The sequence below is a fragment of the Triturus cristatus genome, chromosome 5_1, assembly GCF_964204655.1.
Source record: "Triturus cristatus chromosome 5_1, aTriCri1.1, whole genome shotgun sequence".
In the NCBI taxonomy this organism is placed as follows: domain Eukaryota; kingdom Metazoa; phylum Chordata; class Amphibia; order Caudata; family Salamandridae; genus Triturus; species Triturus cristatus.
Genome location: NC_140587.1, coordinates 164,701,366 through 164,723,321, shown reverse-complemented (window position 1 = coordinate 164,723,321; position 21,956 = coordinate 164,701,366). Strand labels below are relative to the sequence as shown.

Genomic DNA, 21,956 nt, shown 5'->3' with positions numbered 1-21,956 from the left:
TGCTTCTAGTCTGAGCCAGAGGCTGGGGAAGGATACGCAGTGCTCCCCACTGGAGCCCAAGAGTATAAGGAGTGTGTGCTTCTAGTCTGAGCCAGAGGCTGGGGAAGGATACGCAGCGCTCCCCACTGGAGCCCAAGAGTATAAGGAGTGTGTGCTTCTAGTCTGAGCCAGAGGCTGGGGAAGGATACGCTGCGCTCCCCACTGGAGCACAAGAGTATAAGGAGTGTGTGCTTCTAGTCTGAGCCAGAGGCTGGGGAAGGATACGCAGCGCTCCCCACTGGAGCACAAGAGTATAAGGAGTGTGTGCTTCTAGTCTGAGCCAGAGGCTGGGGAAGGATACGCAGCGCTCCCCACTGGAGCACAAGAGTATAAGGAGTGTGCGCTTCTAGTCTGAGCCAGAGGCTGGGGAAGGATACGCAGCGCTCCCCACTGGAGCACAAGAGTATAAGGAATGTGTGCTTCTAGTCCGAGCCAGAGGCTGGGGAAGGATTCGCAGCGCTCCCCACTGGAGAACAAGAGAATAAGGAGTGTGTGCTTCTAGTCTGAGCCAGAGGCTGGGGAAGGATACGCAGTGCTCCCCACTGGAGCACAAGAGTATAAGGAGTGTGTGCTTCTAGTCTGAGCCAGAGGCTGGGGAAGGATACGCTGCGCTCCCCACTGGAGCCCAAGAGTATAAGGTGTGTGTGCTTCTAGTCTGAGCCAGAGGCTGGGGAAGGCTACGCAGCGCTCCCCACTGGAGCCCAAGAGTATAAGGAGTGTGTGCTTCTAGTCTGAGCCAGAGGCTGGGGAAGGATACGCAACGCTCCCCACTGGAGCTCAAGAGTTTAAGGAGTGTGTGCTTCTAGTCTGAGCCAGAGGCTGGGGAAGGATACGCAGTGCTCCCCACTGGAGCCCAAGAGTATAAGGAGTGTGTGCTTCTAGTCTGAGCCAGAGGCTGGGGAAGGATACGCAGCGCTCCCCACTGGAGCACAAGAGTATAAGGAGTGTGTGCTTCTAGTCTGAGCAAGAGGCTGGGGAAGGATACTCAGCGCTCTCCACTGGAGCACAAGAGTATAAGGAGTGTGTGCTTCTAGTCTGAGCCAGAGGCTGGGGAAGGATACGCAGCGCTCCCCACTGGAGCACAAGAGTATAAGGTGTGTGTGCTTCTAGTCTGAGCCAGAGGCTGGGGAAGGATACGCAGCGCTCCCCACTGGAGCACAAGAGTATAAGGTGGGTGTGCTTCTAGTGCACACGATCGCAGTTCTTCTACAGACACTCCCTGCTCTGCTGCACACAGGCCCAGGCTAGAGCCATACACTTCAGCTCAGCTGCACATGATCGCAGCTCATCTACAGACACTCCCTGCTCTGCTGCACACAGGCAAGGTTGGAGACAGACACTTGAGCTCTGCTGCACACGATCGCAGCTCATCTACAGACACTCCGTGCTCTGTTGCACACAGGCCCAGGTTAGAGACAGCCACTTCAGCACAGCTGCACACGATCGCAGCTCATCTACAGACAGTCCCTGCTCTGCTGCACACAGGCCCAGGTTAGAGGCAGACACTTCAGCTCCGCTGCACACGATCGCAGCTCATCCACAGACACTCCGTGCTCTGCTGCATACAGGCCCAGGTTAGAGACAGACACTTCAGCTCTGCTGCACACGATCGCAGCTCATCTACAGACACTCAGTGCTCTGCAGCACACAGGCCCAGGTTAGAGACAGCCACTTCAGCTCTGCTGCACACGATCGCAGCTCATCCACTGACAGTCCATGCTCTGCTGCACATAGGCCCAGGTTAGAGACAGACACATCAGCTCTGCTGCACACGATCGCAGCTCATCTACAGACAGTCTCTGCTCTGCTGCACACAGGCCCGGGTTAGAGACAGACACTTCAGCACAACTGCACACGATCGCAGCTCATCTACAGACACTCCCTGCTCTGCTGCACACAGGCCCGGGTTAGAGACAGACACTTCAGCACAGCTGCACACGATTGCAGATCATCTACAGACACTCCCTGCTCTCCTGCACACAGGCCCAGGTTAGAGACAGACACTTCAGCTCAGCTGCACGTGATTGCAGCTCATCTACAGACACTCCCTGCTCTGCTGCACACAGGCCCAGGTTAGAGACAGACACTTCAGCACAGCTGCACACGATCGCAGCTCATCCACAGACACTCCGTGCTCTGCTGCACACAGGCCCAGGTTAGAGGCAGCCACTTCAGCTCTGCTGCACACGATCGCAGCTCATCCACAGACAGTCCCTGCTCTGCTGCACACAGGCCCGGGTTAGAGACAGACACTTCAGCACAGCTGCACACGATCGCAGCTCATCTATAGACACTCCCTGCTCTGCTGCACACAGGCCCAGGTTAGAGACAGCCACTTCAGCTCTGCTGCACACGATCGCAGCTCATCCACAGACAGTCCCTGCTCTGCTGCACACAGGCCCGGGTTAGAGACAGACACTTCAGCACAGCTGCACACGATCGCAGCTCATCTACAGACACTCCCGGCTCTGCTGCACACAGGCCCGGGTTAGAGACAGACACTTCAGCTCTGCTGCACACGATCGCAGGTCATCTACGGACACTCCCTGCTCTGCTGCACACAGGCCCAGGTTAGAGACAGACACTTCAGCACAGTTGCACACGATCGCAGCTCTTCTACAGACACTCCCTGCTCTCCTGCACACAGGCCCAGGTTAGAGACAGACACTTCAGCTCTGCTGCACACGATCGCAGCTCATCTACAGACACTCCCTGCTCTGCTGCACACAGGCCCAGGTTAGAGGCAGCCACTTCAGCTCTGCTGCACACGATCGCAGCTCATCCACAGACAGTCCCTGCTCTGCTGCACACAGGCCCAGGTTAGAGACAGACACTTCAGCTCAGCTGCACACGATCGCAGCTCATCTACAGACACTCCGTGCTCTGCTGCACACAGGCCCAGGTTAGAGACAGACACTTCAGCTCAGCTGCACACGATCGCAGCTCTTCTACAGACACTCCCTGCTCTGCTGCACACAGGCCCAGGTTAGAGACAGACACTTCAGCACAGCTGCACACGATCGCAGCTCATCCACAGACACTCCGTGCTCTGCTGCACACAGGCCCAGGTAAGAGACAGACACTTCAGCACAGCTGCACACGATCGCAGCTCAGCCACAGACACTCACTGCTCCGCTGCACACAGGCCCAGGTAAGAGACAGACACTTCAGCACAGCTGCACACGATCGCAGCTCAGCCACAGACACTCCCTGCTCTGCTGCACACAGGCCCGGGTTAGAGACAGACACTTCAGCTCAGCTGCACGTGATTGCAGCTCATCTACAGACAGTCCCTGCTCTGCTGCACACAGGCCCAGGTTAGAGACAGACACATCAGCTCTGCTGCACACGATCCCAGCTCATCCACAGACACTCCGTGCTCTGCTGCACACAGGCCCAGGTTAGAGACAGACACTTCAGCACAGCTGCACTGCACACGATCGCAGCTCACCTACAGACACTCCCTGCTCTGCTGCACACAGGCCCAGGTTAGAGACAGACACTTCAGCTTTGCTGCACACGATCGCAGCTCATCTACAGACACTCCCTGCTCTGCTGCACACAGGCCCGGGTTAGAGACAGACACTTCAGCTCTGCTGCACACGATCGCAGCTCATCTACAGACAGTCCCTGCTCTGCTGCACACAGGCCCGGGTTAGAGACAGGCACTTCAGCACAGCTGCACACGATCGCAGCTCATCTACAGACAGTCCCTGCTCTGCTGCACACAGGCCCGGGTTAGAGGCAGACACTTCAGCTCAGCTGCACACATCTACAGACAGTCCCTGCTCTGCTGCACACAGGCCCGGGTTAGAGACAAACACTTCAGCACAGCTGCACATGATCGCAGCTCATCTACAGACACTCCCTGCTCTGCTGCACACAGGCCCGGGTTAGAGACAGACACTTCAGCTCTGCTGCACACGATCGCAGCTCATCCACAGACAGTCCCTGCTCAGCTGCAGGAGGTTTCAGGGCAGTTCTGTGCAGGCGCAGCAGCTGGTTAAGGTGGGAGGGGAGTAAGGAAGGAGGGGCAGACACCACCACTTCACAAACTGGGAGAAACGAAACTTAACTTCGACACTTCCTCTCGGGACGGGCAGGAAGGAACATGGCTGCAGCAAGCCAGCTCCGGAGCCTGAAGGAGGAGGCCACATGCTCCGTCTGTCTGGATTATTTCACAGACCCCGTGTCTGTGGAGTGTGGACATGCCTTCTGTCTGTCCTGTATCACTCGGTGCTGGGAGGGGCTGCAGACAGATTTCCCTTGCCCTCAGTGCAGGGAAATATCTCAGAACAAATCCCTCCGGCCTAACAGGCAGATGGCGAACATGGTAGAAATCGCCAAACAGCTTCAGGTACCGAGTGCGACCCCCCAGGAGGCGAATCTGTGCCGAGAACACGAAGAGAAACTGAAACTGTTCTGTGCAGATGACCAGGAGCCCATCTGTCTGGTCTGCAGCATGTCACGTGATCACAAGCAGCACAGGGTTCTCGCCATTGGAGAAGCTGGCCAGGAGTACAAGGTATGTGTGCTACACAGCTGGGTCAGGGGTGAGCTAGGCTGTAGGGTTCCTCATGCGAGAATCTGCACAGGAGCACAAGGTGTGTGTGCTACAGAGCTGGGGCAGGGATGGAACCAGTACACATGGCACTCCAAGAGGCAGCCAAAGAGGTATGTGTGCTTTAGAGGTGGGTCACAGGCAGATGCGCAACTAGAGCCACATTTCGGGGGGTGGCGGGGGATAATTCTTCAAGCAGTAGGCAGAGTGGAGATGGAGGGCCTCTAAGAAGGGGTGAAAAAATAACGAACCCTCGTTATCAAGCGAATGGTCTTTTAAAGACCTGTGAAGTGCTCGGTGCGGCTGCCAGCTCCAAAAATATCTGTGTGTGCCCGTGAAGCTGTCTCAGCCCGGCTGACACCCACGAAGGGGGGTGGGGGTGGCTGAAGCCCTTTGAGCCCTATGGGCGTTGTGCGCCTGGTCAGAGGCCGGGATAAGCTTCGTGCTACTCTCCAGTCGAGAGTCTGCCCAGGAGCACAAGGTGTGTATACAGTAGATCTAGAGATGGGGTAGTCCAGCCTCATACTGTGCTTGCGGTTGCAAACTGGCATGACCAATAGTTTATGATCCCAGCCGGTACAAAACTTGAGAACAGAACTTCTGTGTGTGTTTTTGTTTTACCCCGTCTCAGTACACACTTTCACCAGTATATTTAAGAAGATAGCACTTTTAAAATGTCACACAGCTGCTGTAATGATCCGTGACTGATGATAAAAGTAAACAAAGACCGAAAGGCCCTGACACAGACTATTTTCTATAAAGGTGTGTGTGGGCCTTTGCAGAATAGTAAAAAGTGAACAAATGGCCCGTATTTTTCTCTGGGAAAGGTGTCAACCCTAACTGTGCTCCCCACTGGAGCACAAGAGTATAAGGAGTGTGTGCTTCTAGTCTGAGCCAGAGGCTGGGGAAGGATACGCAGTGCTCCCCACTGGAGCCCAAGAGTATAAGGAGTGTGTGCTTCTAGTCTGAGCCAGAGGCTGGGGAAGGATACGCAGCGCTCCCCACTGGAGCCCAAGAGTATAAGGAGTGTGTGCTTCTAGTCTGAGCAAGAGGCTGGGGAAGGATACGCAGCGCTCTCCACTGGAGCACAAGAGTATAAGGAGTGTGTGCTTCTAGTCTGAGCCAGAGGCTGGGGAAGGATACGCAGCGCTCCCCACTGGAGCACAAGAGTATAAGGTGTGTGTGCTTCTAGTGTGAGCCAGAGGCTGGCGAAGGATACGCAGCGCTCCCCACTGGAGCACAAGAGTATAAGGAGTGTGTGCTTCTAGTCTGAGCCAGAGGCTGGGGAAGGATACGCAGCGCTCTCCACTGGAGCACAAGAGTATAAGGAGTGTGTGCTTCTAGTCTGAGCCAGAGGCTGGGGAAGGATACGCAGCGCTCCCCACTGGAGCCCAAGAGTATAAGGTGTGTGTGCTTCTAGTCTGAGCCAGAGGCTGGGGAAGGCTACGCAGCGCTCCCCACTGGAGCCCAAGACCAAGAGTATAAGGAGTGTGTGCTTCTAGTCTGAGCCAGAGGCTGGGGAAGGATACACAACGCTCCCCACTGGAGCTCAAGAGTTTAAGGAGTGTGTGCTTCTAGTCTGAGCCAGAGGCTGGGGAAGGATACGCAGTGCTCCCCACTGGAGCCCAAGAGTATAAGGAGTGTGTGCTTCTAGTCTGAGCCAGAGGCTGGGGAAGGATACGCAGCGCTCTCCACTGGAGCACAAGAGTATAAGGAGTGTGTGCTTCTAGTCTGAGCAAGAGGCTGGGGAAGGATACGCAGCGCTCTCCACTGGAGCACAAGAGTATAAGGAGTGTGTGCTTCCTGTCTGAGCCAGAGGCTGGGGAAGGATACGCAGCGCTCCCCACTGGAGCACAAGAGTATCAGGAGTGTGTGCTTCTAGTCTGAGCCAGAGGCTGGGGAAGGATACGCAGCGCTCCCCACTGGAGCACAAGAGTATAAGGAGTGTGTGCTTCTAGTCTGAGCCAGAGGCTGGGGAAGGATACGCAGCGCTCCCCACTGGAGCCCAAGAGTATAAGGAGTGTGCGCTTCTAGTCTGAGCCAGAGGCTGGGGAAGGATACGCAGTGCTCCCCACTGGAGCACAAGAGAATAAGGTGTGTGTGCTTCTAGTCTGAGCCAGAGGCTGGGGAAGGATACGCCGCGCTCCCCACTGGAGCACAAGAGTATAAGGAGTGTGCGCTTCTAGTCTGAGCCAGAGGCTGGGGAACGATACGCAGCGCTCCCCACTGGAGCCCAAGAGTATAAGGAATGTGCGCTTCTAGTTTGAGCCAGAGGCTGGGGAAGGATACGCAGCGCTCCCCACTGCAGCACAAGAGTATAAGGAGTGTGTGCTTCTAGTCTGAGCCAGAGGCTGAGGAAGGATACGCAGCGCTCCCCACTGGAGCACAAGAGTATAAGGAGTGTGTGCTTCTAGTCTGAGCCAGAGGCAGGGGAAGGATACACAGCGCTCCCCACTGGAGCACAAGAGTATAAGGTGTGTGTGCTTCTAGTCTGAGCCAGAGGCTGGGGAAGGATACGCCGCGCTCCCCTCTGGAGCACAAGAGTATAAGGAGTTGTTGGACTTGGCCCTTCTGGCAGGTTCACCCCTGAACTTTTTTGCTTTTTATTGGTGACTTGGTGTGGTAATTTTTTGGTTTCTGCGCACTTTCCCTGTGTCCCAGGGTAAAGTGCGTGCGTGCTCTGAGTGCATGTGGTGAGATAGGCCTGCCCTCCCATAGGAATGCATGGGGAATGTATGTGTCCCTAGTAGTTCCTGATGCGTGGGGTGTGCAGGCCCGAGTTTGGTATGTGCAGACTCGTGGGAGTGAATGCTGCGCGATGATGTGTGCGGCGTGCATGTACCTAGTGTGGAAGTGCCACTTCTAGAAGTGGGCACTTCTGTGTGCAGTGTGTCTGTCGCGTGATTGGCTGGTCATGTCATGTGACGGGCTAGGGATTCCCCAGAGTCAGGATGAGTCACCCAGTGGTGAATGGGGAGATCAGCAGCTAGATGGGTGGGAGGAGTACACCTGGGTCCTGAATAGGGCAGGGTTTTCCACACACAATGCTGGCTCCGCCCCCTGTGTTGCGACTGACGACCCTAGCCCTGCCAGTGAATAGAGTGAGGGGCTGAGCACATCAAGGGTGCTCCCCAACCAGCTGCGACTGGTTTTCCCCCTCACCCTGAACCAAGAACAAAGACTTTTGCTGTATAAAAATGGGGCTGTGTCCCCACAGAAAGGGTTCTCTTCCAGGATCTTACCTGAGGGGGGCTGCTGCTGCTGCTGGACCAGAGGACCGCCACTTGGACTACCTCCCTGCCTGAAGGCCCAGTGAGCTGGCTATGGGTCCAGCCTTGCCCCCCACCCCTGCCCTGCTGCATGCAGGGAAGAACTTTGCTGGACTTTGTGGTGCTTTTCATCCTACAGCGCTGGAAGCGCTTTATTTGTGTCCCCAAAGCACCTGGAAGCGCTTCTTATTTGCCTTAGCGCTAGGAGCGCTTTATTTGGTGCCCCCAGCGCTTCTAGAGCGCTTTTACGTTGGCCGTAGCGCTAGGAGCGCTTTATTCTGGAGGCCGGTGCCCACCCGGCATTGTGGTGCGCTTGCGGGTGCCTACCCCGCTTATTTAATTATTTTATTACGGCGGGTGCCCACCCCACCGTATATTACTTATTACGAGGGAGCCCACCCCTCTTGTGACGGGAAAAATCACCGCTGCAGCCCGGTTCGGGACGCACAGGAAGTCAGGCAAATCTGTGAGGGACGTGGGCGGGGCCTCGCCTCAAACAGGAAGCGGACGGGAGCTCCTGTGACGGAGACCAAGAAGACGAGGGCGGGAGCCTACCCCGCCTCCGCCTGCAAAGGAGAGTCCCGCGTCGCCGGAGGAAGCCAGCGGATCCGGGGATCGGTGCTGGCGAAGGATTCCCGAGTCCCTGAGCGGGACTCCACCGAAGCGCTGCCGTCGCCCGGGACCTGCGCGTTCACCCGGTGAGTGTCAGCTACTAGGGGTGTGACGGGGCCCTGGGTTCGGTCCTCCCCGGCAGCGCCCAGCGCTGGTCCTGTTGCTCGGCCCCTCCCACAACGGGGGCATTATTCCTGGGGTCACTAGAGCCCCGAGGCTCCACCGACTGTGGCAGCGATTGTCTTTGAGCGCGAGGCGCTCCAACGTGGGGATTGTGTTTTGTTGAGCCCAGTGAGGCTCCCACGTACTCGGGGGGCATTTTGTTCAGAGCCGTGAAGGCTCCAAACGCTACGGGGGCATTTCTCCCTGTTCAGAGTCCAGAGGGACTCCAACGGCAGCGCATTGTTTGTGTAGAGCGCAGTGCACGCTCCAACGCACACGGGGGCATTTCTTTGGCGATTGAGTGGCCCCAGAGAGCAGCGGGCCACTCCCACCTTGCCCCACAATATTGATCAGAGCCTGCGAGGCTCCGGGGGCCACAAGTGTTTTCGTAGAGTCCAGGAGAGGCTCCAACCCCTGCCATATTTATTTAGGAAGGCACAGTGGTGCCCCAGCATCTCTCCAGTTGCCCAGCACTTAGTGGGCAACTGCTACGTGTAGGTTGTGCTTTGTGCGCCTTGGTTTGCGCAGCCTGCGCAGGCGCACCCTGACTTTTCGGGACGCAGGGCGTCCTTGCCCCGACAAGGCCAGTTGGCCTAGGGATTGCCACAGATAGTGGCTAATGTGAGTTTTTGCGCCATTGTACCTTTCCTGCACCTCTGAATGTGTTTATGCGTCATGTGCTTTGCTTTACACCTCTGAATGTATTTTATGCATCATGTGTTTATGTGCTTAGACCCCTACAGGTAGAGTGATACTTAGGTGGTTGTTTTTCTCCTAGTACAGGTGATGCTAGTGAGGTCCTGATTCCCTGCGCAGTATTTTCCTAAGGTGGTTAGGGTTGCGTAGGTGGTACTTACCTGTTACCAGTAGTTACTGGTTGTGTACTATATGTTCTATTTTTAGTGCTACAGTGATTGTATGTGCTATGTTCTCAAATATTATTCCTACGTTCTAAGTGCTATTTCTACAAAGTGCTAATTCCTGACCGTGGTCCATGTGGCCCTGTCCCCTGTATATATAATCCCTTGTAAATTCTGCCCGTGCCTGTTGGCACATTGTAAAGTGTGTGTTTTTATCTGATGTGTTGTGTATAATACAAAGGTTATTTTTATATAATACCTTGTGTGGAGTTTCCTTTGTGGTGGGCCTTGGGTGTTGTTGCTGGGTGCGCGCGCAAACGCTTTACACATCGCCTCAGGGATAAGCCTGTCTGCACGTGCCAAGCTACCAAGGGGGTGAGCAGGGGTTATCTTTGGCGTGTAACTCCCCAGCCCTGACTAGAGTGGTGGTTTCTGCCTCGCTTTGGCGCAAGCCTCAGCCAACCAGAAATCCCATTTCTAACAGGAGTGTGCGCTTCTAGTCTGGGGAAGGATACGCAACGCTCCCCACTGGAGCGTGAGAGTATAAGGAGTGTGTGCTTCTAGTCTGAGCCAGAGCCTGGGGAAGGATACGCAGCGCTCCCCACTGGAGCCCAAGAGTATAAGGAGTGTGTGCTTCTAGTTTGAGCCAGAGTCTGGGGAAGGATACGCAGCGCTACCCACTGGAGCACAAGAGTATAAGGAGTGTGTGCTTCTAGTCTGAGCCAGAGGCTGGGGAAGGATATGCAGCGCTCCCCACTGGAGCACAAGAGTATAAGGAGTGTGTGCTTCTAGTTTGAGCCAGAGGCTGGGGAAGGATACGCAGCGCTCCCCACTGAAGCACAAGAGTATAAGGAGTGTGTGATTCTAGTCTGAGCCAGAGGCTGGGGAAGGATACGCAGCGCTCCCCACTGGAGCACAAGAGTATAAGGAGTGTGTGCTTCTAGTCTGAGCCAGAGGCTGGGGAAGGATACGCAGCGCTCCCCACTGGAGCACAAGAGTATAAGGAGTGTGTGCTTCTAGTCTGAGCCAGAGGCTGGGGACGGATACGCAGCGCTCCCCACTGGAGCACAAGAGTATAAGGAGTGTGTGCTTCTAGTCTGAGCAAGAGGCTGGGGAAGGATACGCAGCGCTCCCCACTGGAGCACAAGAGTATAAGGAGTGTGTGCTTCTAGTCTGAGCTAGAGGCTGGGGAAGGATACGCTGCGCTCCCCACTGGAGCACAAGAGTATAAGGAGTGTGTGCTTCTAGTCTGAGCCAGAGGCTGGGGAAGGATACGCAGTGCTCCCCACTGGAGCCCAAGAGTATAAGGAGTGTGTGCTTCTAGTCTGAGCCAGAGGCTGGGAAAGGATACGCAGCGCTCTCCACTGGAGCACAAGAGTATAAGGAGTGTGTGCTTTTAGTCTGAGCCAGAGGCTGGGGAAGGATACGCAACGCTCCCCACTGGAGCTCAAGAGTATAAGGAGTGTGTGCTTCTAGTCTGAGCGAGAGGCTGGGGAAGGATACGCAGCGCTCCCCACTGGAGCCCAAGAGTATAAGGAGTGTGTGCTTCTAGTCTGAGCGAGAGGCTGGGGGAGGATACGCAGCGCTCCCCACTGGAGCACAAGAGTATAAGGAGTGTGTGCTTCTAGTCTGAGCGAGAGGCTGGGGAAGGATACGCAGCGCTCCCCACTGGAGCCCAAGAGTATAAGGAGTGTGTGCTTCTAGTCTGAGCCAGAGGCTGGGGAAGGATACGCAGTGCTCCCCACTGGAGCACAAGAGTATAAGGAGTGTGTGCTTCTAGTCTGAGCCAGAGGCTGGGGAAGGATACGCAGCGCTCCCCACTGGAGCCCAAGAGTATAAGGAGTGTGTGCTTCTAGTCTGAGCCAGAGGCTGGGGAAGGATACGCAGTGCTCCCCACTGGAGCACAAGAGTATAAGGAGTGTGTGCTTCTAGTCTGAGCCAGAGGCTGGGGAAGGATACGCAACGCTCCCCACTGGAGCTCAAGAGTATAAGGAGTGTGTGCTTCTAGTCTGAGCGAGAGGCTGGGGAAGGATACGCAGCGCTCCCCACTGGAGCACAAGAGTATAAGGAGTGTGTGCTTCTAGTCTGAGCCAGAGGCTGGGGAAGGATACGCAGCGCTCCCTACTGGAGCACAAGAGTATAAGGAGTGTGTGCTTCTAGTCTGAGCCAGAGGCTGGGGAAGGATACGCAGCGCTCCCCACTGGAGCACAAGAGTATAAGGAGTGTGTGCTTCTAGTCTGAGCCAGAGGCTGGGGAAGGATACGCAGCGCTCCCCACTGGAGCACAAGAGTATAAGGAGTGTGTGCTTCTAGTCTGAGCCAGAGGCTGGGGAAGGATACGCAGCGCTCCCCACTGGAGCACAAGAGTATAAGGAGTGTGTGCTTCTAGTCTGAGCCAGAGGCTGGGGAAGGATACGCAGCGCTCCCCACTGGAGCACTAGAGTATAAGGTGTGTGTGCTTCTAGTCTGAGCCAGAGGCTGGGGAAGGATACGCAGCGCTCCCCACTGGAGCACAAGAGTATAAGGAGTGTGTGCTTCTAGTCTGAGCCAGAGGCTGGGGAAGGATACGCAGCGCTCCCCACTGGAGCACAAGAGTATCAGGAGTGTGTGATTCTAGTCTGAGCCAGAGGCTGGGGAAGGATACGCAGCGCTCCCCACTGGAGCATGAGAGTATAAGTTGTGTGTGCTTCTAGTCTGAGCCAGAGGCTGGGGAAGGATACGCAGCACTCCCCATTGGAGCACAAGAGTATAAGGAGTGTGTGCTTCTAGTCTGAGCCAGAGGCTGGGGAAGGATACGCAGCGCTCCCTACTGGAGCACAAGAGTATAAGGAGTGTGTGCTTCTAGTCTGAGCCAGAGGCTGGGGAAGGATACGCAGCGCTTCCCACTGGAGCACAAGAGTATAAGGAGTGTGTGCTTCTAGTCTGAGCCAGAGGCTGGGGAAGGATACGCAGCGCTCCCCACTGGAGCATGAGAGTATAAGGAGTGTGTGCTTCTAGTCTGAGCCAGAGGCTGGGGAAGGATACGCAGCGCTCCCCACTGGAGCACAAGAGTATAAGGTGTGTGTGCTTCTAGTCTGAGCGAGAGGCTGGGGAAGGATACGCAGCGCTCCCCACTGGAGCACAAGAGTATAAGGAGTGTGTGCTTCTAGTCTGAGCCAGAGGCTGGGGAAGGATACGCAGTGCTCCCCACTGGAGCCCAAGAGTATAAGGAGTGTGTGCTTCTAGTCTGAGCCAGAGGCTGGGGAAGGATACGCAGCGCTCTCCACTGGAGCACAAGAGTATAAGGAGTGTGTGCTTCTAGTCTGAGCCAGAGGCTGGGGAAGGAAACGCAGCGCTCCCCACTGGAGCACAAGAGTATAAGGAGTGTGTGCTTCTAGTCTGAGCCAGAGGCTGGGGAAGGATACGCAATGCTCCCCACTGGAGCTCAAGAGTTTAAGGAGTGTGTGCTTCTAGTCTGAGCCAGAGGCTGGGGAAGGATACGCAGCGCTCCCCACTGGAGCACAAGAGTATAAGGAGTGTGTGCTTCTAGTCTGAGCCAGAGGCTGGGGAAGGATTCGCAATGCTCCCCACTGGAGCTCAAGAGTTTAAGGAGTGTGTGCTTCTAGTCTGAGCCAGAGGCTGGGGAAGGATACGCAGTGCTCCCCACTGGAGCCCAAGAGTATAAGGAGTGTGTGCTTCTAGTCTGAGCCAGAGGCTGGGGAAGGATACGCAGCGCTCTCCACTGGAGCACAAGAGTATAAGGAGTGTGTGCTTCTAGTCTGAGCCAGAGGCTGGGGAAGGATACGCAGCGCTCCCCACTGGAGCACAAGAGTATAAGGAGTGTGTGCTTCTAGTCTGAGCCAGAGGCTGGGGAAGGATACGCAGCGCTCCCCACTGGAGCTCAAGAGTATAAGGAGTGTGTGCTTCTAGTCTGAGCGAGAGGCTGGGGAAGGATACGCAGCGCTCCCCACTGGAGCCCAAGAGTATAAGGAGTGTGTGCTTCTAGTCTGAGCGAGAGGCTGGGGGAGGATACGCAGCGCTCCCCACTGGAGCACAAGAGTATAAGGAGTGTGTGCTTCTAGTCTGAGCGAGAGGCTGGGGAAGGATACACAGCGCTCCCCACTGGAGCCCAAGAGTATAAGGAGTGTGTGCTTCTAGTCTGAGCCAGAGGCTGGGGAAGGATACGCAGCGCTCCCCACTGGAGCACAAGAGTATAAGGAGTGTGTGCTTCTAGTCTGAGCCAGAGGCTGGGGAAGGATACGCAGCGCTCCCCACTGGAGCCCAAGAGTATAAGGAGTGTGTGCTTCTAGTCTGAGCCAGAGGCTGGGGAAGGATACGCAGTGCTCCCCACTGGAGCACAAGAGTATAAGGAGTGTGTGCTTCTAGTCTGAGCCAGAGGCTGGGGAAGGATACGCAACGCTCCCCACTGGAGCTCAAGAGTATAAGGAGTGTGTGCTTCTAGTCTGAGCCAGAGGCTGGGGAAGGATACGCAGTGCTCCCCACTGGAGCACAAGAGTATAAGGAGTGTGTGCTTCTAGTCTGAGCCAGAGGCTGGGGAAGGATAAGCAACGCTCCCCACTGGAGCTCAAGAGTATAAGGAGTGTGTGCTTCTAGTCTGAGCGAGAGGCTGGGGAAGGATACGCAGCGCTCCCCACTGGAGCACAAGAGTATAAGGAGTGTGTGCTTCTAGTCTGAGCCAGAGGTTGGGGAAGGATACGCAGCGCTCCCTACTGGAGCACAAGAGTATAAGGAGTGTGTGCTTCTAGTCTGAGCCAGAGGCTGGGGAAGGATACGCAGCGCTCCCCACTGGAGCACAAGAGTATAAGGAGTGTGTGCTTCTAGTCTGAGCCAGAGGCTGGGGAAGGATACGCAACGCTCCCCACTGGAGCACAAGAGTATAAGGAGTGTGTGCTTCTAGTCTGAGCCAGAGGCTGGGGAAGGATACGCTGCGCTCCCCACTGGAGCACAAGAGTATAAGGAGTGTGTGCTTCTAGTTTGAGCCAGAGGCTGGGGAAGGATACGCAGCGCTCCCCACTGGAGCACAAGAGAATAAGGAGTGTGTGCTTCTAGTCTGAACCAGAGGCTGGGGAAGGATACGCAGCGCTCCCCACTGGAGCACAAGAGTATAAGGAGTGTGTGCTTCTAGTCTGAGCCAGAGGCTGGGGAAGGATACGCAGCGCTCCCCACTGGAGCACAAGAGTATAAGGAGTGTGTGCTTCTAGTCTGAGCCAGAGGCTGGGGAAGGATACGCAGCGCTCCCCACTGGAGCACAAGAGTATAAGGAGTGTGTGCTTCTAGTCTGAGCCAGAGGCTGGGGAAGGATACGCGGCGCTCTCCACTGGAGCACAAGAGTATAAGGAGTGTGTGCTTCTAGTCTGAGCCAGAGGCTGGGGAAGGATACTCGGCGCTCCCCACTGGAGCACAAGAGTATAAGGAGTGTGTGCTTCTAGTCTGAGCCAGAGGCTGGGGAAGGATACGCAGCGCTCCCCACTGGAGCACAAGAGTATAAGGAGTGTGTGCTTCTAGTCTGAGCCAGAGCAGCGCTCCCCACTGGAGCACAAGAGTATAAGGAGTGTGTGCTTCTAGTCTGAGCCAGAGGCTGGGGAAGGATACGCAGCGCTCCCCACTGGAGCACAAGAGTATAAGGAGTGTGTGCTTCTAGTCTGAGCCAGAGGCTGGGGAAGGATACGCAGCGCTCCCCACTGGAGCACAAGAGTATAAGGAGTGTGTGCTTCTAGTCTGAGCCAGAGGCTGGGGAAGGATACGCAGCGCTCCCCACTGGAGCACTAGAGTATAAGGTGTGTGTGCTTCTAGTCTGAGCCAGAGGCTGGGGAAGGATACGCAGCGCTCCCCACTGGAGCACAAGAGTATAAGGAGTGTGTGCTTCTAGTCTGAGCCAGAGGCTGGGGAAGGATACGCAGCGCTCCCCACTGGAGCACAAGAGTATCAGGACTGTGTGATTCTAGTCTGAGCCAGAGGCTGGGGAAGGATACGCAGCGCTCCCCACTGGAGCATGCGAGTATAAGGAGTGTGTGCTTCTAGTCTGAGCCAGAGGCTGGGGAAGGATACGCAGCACTCCCCATTGGAGCACAAGAGTATAAGGAGTGTGTGCTTCTAGTCTGAGCCAGAGGCTGGGGAAGGATACGCAGCGCTCCCTACTGGAGCACAAGAGTATAAGGAGTGTGTGCTTCTAGTCTGAGCCAGAGGCTGGGGAAGGATACGCAGCGCTTCCCACTGGAGCACAAGAGTATAAGGAGTGTGTGCTTCTAGTCTGAGCCAGAGGCTGGGGAAGGATACGCAGCGCTCCCCACTGGAGCACAAGAGTATAAGGTGTGTGTGCTTCTAGTCTGAGCGAGAGGCTGGGGAAGGATATGCAGCGCTCCCCACTGGAGCACAAGAGTATAAGGAGTGTGTGCTTCTAGTCTGAGCCAGAGGCTGGGGAAGGATACGCAGCGCTCCCTACTGGAGCACAAGAGTATAAGGAGTGTGTGCTTCTAGTCTGAGCCAGAGGCTGGGGAAGGATACGCAGCGCTCCCCACTGGAGCACAAGAGTATAAGGAGTGTGTGCTTCTAGTCTGAGCCAGAGGCTGGGGAAGGATACGCAATGCTCCCCACTGGAGCTCAAGAGTTTAAGGAGTGTGTGCTTCTAGTCTGAGCCAGAGGCTGGGGAAGGATACGCAGTGCTCCCCACTGGAGCCCAAGAGTATAAGGAGTGTGTGCTTCTAGTCTGAGCCAGAGGCTGGGGAAGGATACGCAGCGCTCTCCACTGGAGCACAAGAGTATACGGAGTGTGTGCTTCTAGTCTGAGCCAGAGGCTGGGGAAGGATACGCAGCGCTCCCCACTGGAGCACAAGAGTATAAGGAGTGTGTGCTTCTAGTCTGAGCCAGAGGCTGGGGAAGGATACGCAACGCTCCCCACTGGAGCTCAAGAGTATAAGGAGTGTGTGCTTCTAGTCTGAGCGAGAGGCTGGGGAAGGATACGCAGCGCTCCCCACTGGAGCCCAAGAGTATAAGGAGTGTGTGCTTCTAGTCTGAGCGAGAGGCTGGGGGAGGATACGCAGCGCTCCCCACTGGAGCACAAGAGTATAAGGAGTGTGTGCTTCTAGTCTGAGCCAGAGGCTGGGGAAGGATACGCAGCGCTCCCTACTGGAGCACAAGAGTATAAGGAGTGTGTGCTTCTAGTCTGAGCCAGAGGCTGGGGAAGGATACGCAGCGCTCCCCACTGGAGCACAAGAGTATAAGGAGTGTGTGCTTCTAGTCTGAGCCAGAGGCTGGGGAAGGATACGCAACGCTCCCCACTGGAGCACAAGAGTATAAGGAGTGTGTGCTTCTAGTCTGAGCCAGAGGCTGGGGAAGGATATGCTGCGCTCCCCACTGGAGCACAAGAGTATAAGGAGTGTGTGCTTCTAGTTTGAGCCAGAGGCTGGGGAAGGATACGCAGCGCTCCCCACTGGAGCACAAGAGAATAAGGAGTGTGTGCTTCTAGTCTGAGCCAGAGGCTGGGGAAGGATACGCAGCGCTCCCCACTGGAGCACAAGAGTATAAGGAGTGTGTGCTTCTAGTCTGAGCCAGAGGCTGGGGAAGGATACGCAGCGCTCTCCACTGGAGCACAAGAGTATAAGGAGTGTGTGCTTCTAGTCTGAGCCAGAGGCTGGGGGAGGATACGCAGCGCTCTCCACTGGAGCACAAGAGTATAAGGAGTGTGTGCTTCTAGTCTGAGCCAGAGGCTGGGGAAGGATACTCGGCGCTCCCCACTGGAGCACAAGAGTATAAGGAGTGTGTGCTTCTAGTCTGAGCCAGAGGCTGGGGAAGGATACGCAGCGCTCCCCACTGGAGCACAAGAGTATAAGGAGTGTGTGCTTCTAGTCTGAGCCAGAGGCTGACGAAGGATACGCAGCGCTCTCCACTGGAGCACAAGAGTATAAGGAGTGTGTGCTTCTAGTCTGAGCCAGAGGCTGGGGAAGGATACGCAGCGCTCCCCACTGGAGCACAAGAGTATAAGGAGTGTGTGCTTCTAGTCTGAGCCAGAGGCTGGGGAACGATACGCAGCGCTCCCCACTGGAGCCCAAGAGTATAAGGAATGTGCGCTTCTAGTTTGAGCCAGAGGCTGGGGAAGGATACGCAGCGCTCCCCACTGCAGCACAAGAGTATAAGGAGTGTGTGCTTCTAGTCTGAGCCAGAGGCTGAGGAAGGATACGCAGCGCTCCCCACTGGAGCACAAGAGTATAAGGAGTGTGTGCTTCTAGTCTGAGCCAGAGGCAGGGGAAGGATACACAGCGGTCCCCACTGGAGCACAAGAGTATAAGGTGTGTGTGCTTTTAGTCTGAGCCAGAGGCTGGGGAAGGATACGCCGCGCTCCCCTCTGGAGCACAAGAGTATAAGGAGTGTGCGCTTCTAGTTTGAGCCAGAGGCTGGGGAAGGATACGCAACGCTCCCCACTGGAGCGTGAGAGTATAAGGAGTGTGTGCTTCTAGTCTGAGCCAGAGGCTGGGGAAGGATACGCAGCGCTCCCCACTGGAGCCCGAGAGTATAAGGAGTGTGTGCTTCTAGTTTGAGCCAGAGGCTGGGGAAGGATACGCAGCGCTCCCCACTGGAGCGTGAGAGTATAAGGAGTGTGTGCTTCTAGTCTGAGCCAAAGGCTGGGGAAGGATACGCAGCGCTCCCCACTGGAGCACAAGAGTATAAGGAGTGTGTGCTTCTAGTTTGAGCCAGAGGCTGGGGAAGGATACGCAGCGCTCCCCACTGGAGCACAAGAGTATAAGGAGTGTGTGCTTCTAGTCTGAGCCAGAGGCTGGGGAAGGATACGCAGCGCTCCCCACTGGAGCACAAGAGTATAAGGAGTGTGTGCTTCTAGTCTGAGCCAGAGGCTGGGGAAGGATACGCAGCGCTCCCCACTGGAGCACAAGAGTATAAGGAGTGTGTGCTTCTAGTCTGAGCCAGAGGCTGGGGAAGGATACGCTGCGCTCCCCACTGGAGCACAAGAGTATAAGGAGTGTGTGCTTCTAGTCTGAGCCAGAGGCTGGGGAAGGATACGCAGCGCTCTCCACTGGAGCACAAGAGTATAAGGAGTGTGTGCTTCTAGTCTGAGCCAGAGGCTGGGGAAGGATGCGCAGCGCTCTCCACTGGAGCACAAGAGTACAAGGAGTGTGTGCTTCTAGTCTGAGCCAGAGGCTGGGGAAGGATACTCGGCGCTCCCCACTGGAGCACAAGAGTATAAGGAGTGTGTGCTTCTAGTCTGAGCCAGAGGCTGGGGAAGGATACGCAGCGCTCCCCACTGGAGCACAAGAGTATAAGGAGTGTGTGCTTCTAGTCTGAGCCAGAGGCTGGGGAAGGATACGCAGCGCTCCCCACTGGAGCACAAGAGTATAAGGAGTGTGTGCTTCTAGTCTGAGCCAGAGGCTGGGGAAGGATACGCAGCGCTCCCCACTGGAGCACAAGAGTATAAGGAGTGTGTGCTTCTAGTCTGAGCCAGAGGCTGGGGAAGGATACGCAGCGCTCCCCACTGGAGCACAAGAGTATAAGGAGTGTGTGCTTCTAGTCTGAGCCAGAGGCTGGGGAAGGATACGCAGCGCTCCCCACTGGAGAACAAGAGTATAAGGAGTGTGTGCTTCTAGTCTGAGCGAGAGGCTGGGGGAGGATACGCAGCGCTCCCCACTGGAGCACAAGAGTATAAGGAGTGTGTGCTTCTAGTCTGAGCGAGAGGCTGGGGAAGGATACGCAGCGCTCCCCACTGGAGCCCAAGAGTATAAGGAGTGTGTGCTTCTAGTCTGAGCCAGAGGCTGGGGAAGGATACGCAGTGCTCCCCACTGGAGCACAAGAGTATAAGGAGTGTGTGCTTCTAGTCTGAGCCAGAGGCTGGGGAAGGATACGCAGCGCTCCCCACTGGAGCCCAAGAGTATAAGGAGTGTGTGCTTCTAGTCTGAGCCAGAGGCTGGGGAAGGATACGCAGTGCTCCCCACTGGAGCACAAGAGTATAAGGAGTGTGTGCTTCTAGTCTGAGCCAGAGGCTGGGGAAGGATACGCGGCGCTCTCCACTGGAGCACAAGAGTATGAGGAGTGTGTGCTTCTAGTCTGAGCCAGAGGCTGGGGAAGGATACTCGGCGCTCCCCACTGGAGCACAAGAGTATAAGGAGTGTGTGCTTCTAGTCTGAGCCAGAGGCTGGGGAAGGATACGCAGCGCTCCCCACTGGAGCCCAAGAGTATAAGGAGTGTGTGCTTCTAGTCTGAGCGAGAGGCTGGGGAAGGATACGCAGCGCTCCCCACTGGAGCACAAGAGTATAAGGAGTGTGTGCTTCTAGTCTGAGCCAGAGGCTGGGGAAGGATACGCAGCGCTCCCCACTGGAGCACAAGAGTATAAGGAGTGTGTGCTTCTAGTCTGAGCCAGAGGCTGGGGAAGGATACGCAGCGCTCCCCACTGGAGCACTAGAGTATAAGGTGTGTGTGCTTCTAGTCTGAGCCAGAGGCTGGGGAAGGATACGCAGCGCTCCCCACTGGAGCACAAGAGTATAAGGAGTGTGTGCTTCTAGTCTGAGCCAGAGGCTGGGGAAGGATACGCAGCGCTCACCACTGGAGCACAAGAGTATCAGGAGTGTGTGATTCTAGTCTGAGCCAGAGGCTGGGGAAGGATACGCAGCGCTCCCCACTGGAGCATGAGAGTATAAGTTGTGTGTGCTTCTAGTCTGAGCCAGAGGCTGGGGAAGGATACGCAGCACTCCCCATTGGAGCACAAGAGTATAAGGAGTGTGTGCTTCTAGTCTGAGCCAGAGGCTGGGGAAGGATACGCAGCGCTCCCTACTGGAGCACAAGAGTATAAGGAGTGTGTGCTTCTAGTCTGAGCCAGAGGCTGGGGAAGGATACGCAGCGCTCCCCACTGGAGCATGAGAGTATAAGGAGTGTGTGCTTCTAGTCTGAGTGTTAGACCTGGCACCTTGGCGTGAGTTTCCCTTCCACTTTTTGATGGTGTGCCTCGATTGTTTTGCTGGTGTTGTCCGCTCAGGGCACTGCGCCACGGCTAATCCGTGCCGCAGTGCAAGTGCTCCCTAGGTAAAGTGTACCTGTAATTGATGTTCATGATTGGGTTATTGGATTCACTGTCAGTCCCCAGTAAAGTGCACCAGGGGTGCCAGGGCTTGTGAATGCCAATGCTGCTGGTGGGCCTGCAGCGCTGGTTGCGCCACCCACGGAAGCGGCCTTGTAAAGTGTGTCTAGGGTCTGCCACCGCAGACCCTGTGCGCGGTCCGGGTCCGTCGCGCTGACTGCGCAAGTGCCCCCACTTGCCAGTCTCTAAACCTTCCCTTAACTACATATTAGCCACCCCTCTGGTAGGCCCAAGGGCAGGGTGCATTGTAGGCATAAGGTAGGACATGCCCTGATGTGTGTGGCATGTCTTAGTAGTGAATTACAGCCATTTTCGTTCTTCACTATTGAAGGCTACCGGCTCTCCATAGGCCAGAATGGGCTGCAGGGGTCACGCCAACGCTGTGACCCCAGTGGACTCAGAGAGCATGGTAGAGTGTCAAGTTTAGTATGCCTGAACTCAGAATAATAAAATACTTCTTGTAGTCAAGTTTATTTTAATATCCTGGGTTTGTAAATACTACTTTTAGAAAGTTAGTATTTACTGACCTGACCATCTCAGTCCGCCTCTGCTGTGTGTGTGTGTTCTGCCTGGCAACAGTAAGGAGCAGGGTGGGGGGGATCCCCCAGAGACAGGTTGGCTGCCAGGTGGTGGGTAGAGAGGTGACACCTGGATGGGTGGGAGGAGTACACCTTGACTCTTGAATAGACCTGTGCTCTGCCACCACAAAGCCGGCGCCACCCCCTGTGGGGCGGCTGATGTCTCTGCCCTGCTGCTGAAAGGAAAGAGCAGAGTTACCATAACAAAGTGCTCCAGAACTGGACTGAGCCAGGCCTAGGCCCCCTGGCGCTAAAGAACAAAAGAATCATGGTATAAAAGTAGGAGCCTGGCTCCTAAGAAATCAGAATCCTGTTTACCACAAAGAACCTCTGCCCGACTAGAAGGAGAAGAAGACGCCGGAGGAGCTGGCCTGCTGCTTGCCTTGCTGAGAAAGGAGAGGAAGAGACTTACTGAAAAGACTTTGCTACTTTGTGCTTGAACATTCTCCAAGGGCTTGATCTGAGCTTGCCCCCTGAACTGAACCCCAGGACCAGTGGGTTCTCTGTGCTTCTTGCTCATCCTCCAATTCGAGCCGTGTGGGCATCCCGCTGGAAAAGAGACTGCGCCCCTCATCGCCCCTCCTAGGGCCGTGACACTCAGAAGCTCGCCTGCCTCCAACCCGTGAGAGCCCCGCTCCGTCCCGAGCCGCTCTCTGTTCCCGGGCCAGGCCGCCTGCATCCCTGTCACCGCCTGCTACTGGAGCGCGCTGACCGCGCTATCACCCCTCCCGCCGGAAGCCGTCCGACGACTGTGATCTACGCCGGGTCATCCAGCTGCACTGACCGTGCCCTGCGACCC

At 55.9% G+C, this 21,956-nt stretch overlaps 1 protein-coding gene across 1 annotated transcript in view; it reads left to right on the top strand.

Moving 5' to 3' along the window:
- The first annotated feature begins 4,134 nt into the window (after nucleotides 1–4,134).
- The window catches only part of LOC146830524 (E3 ubiquitin-protein ligase TRIM39-like), a 165,880-nt gene continuing 148,058 nt past the window's right edge, over nucleotides 4,135–21,956 (top strand). Inside the window, exon 1 of the mRNA XM_085604727.1 lies at nucleotides 4,135–4,564. Coding sequence (XP_085460853.1) covers nucleotides 4,151–4,564 — 414 coding nt within the window. The 5' untranslated portion in view covers nucleotides 4,135–4,150. The remainder of the gene's footprint in view (nucleotides 4,565–21,956) is intronic.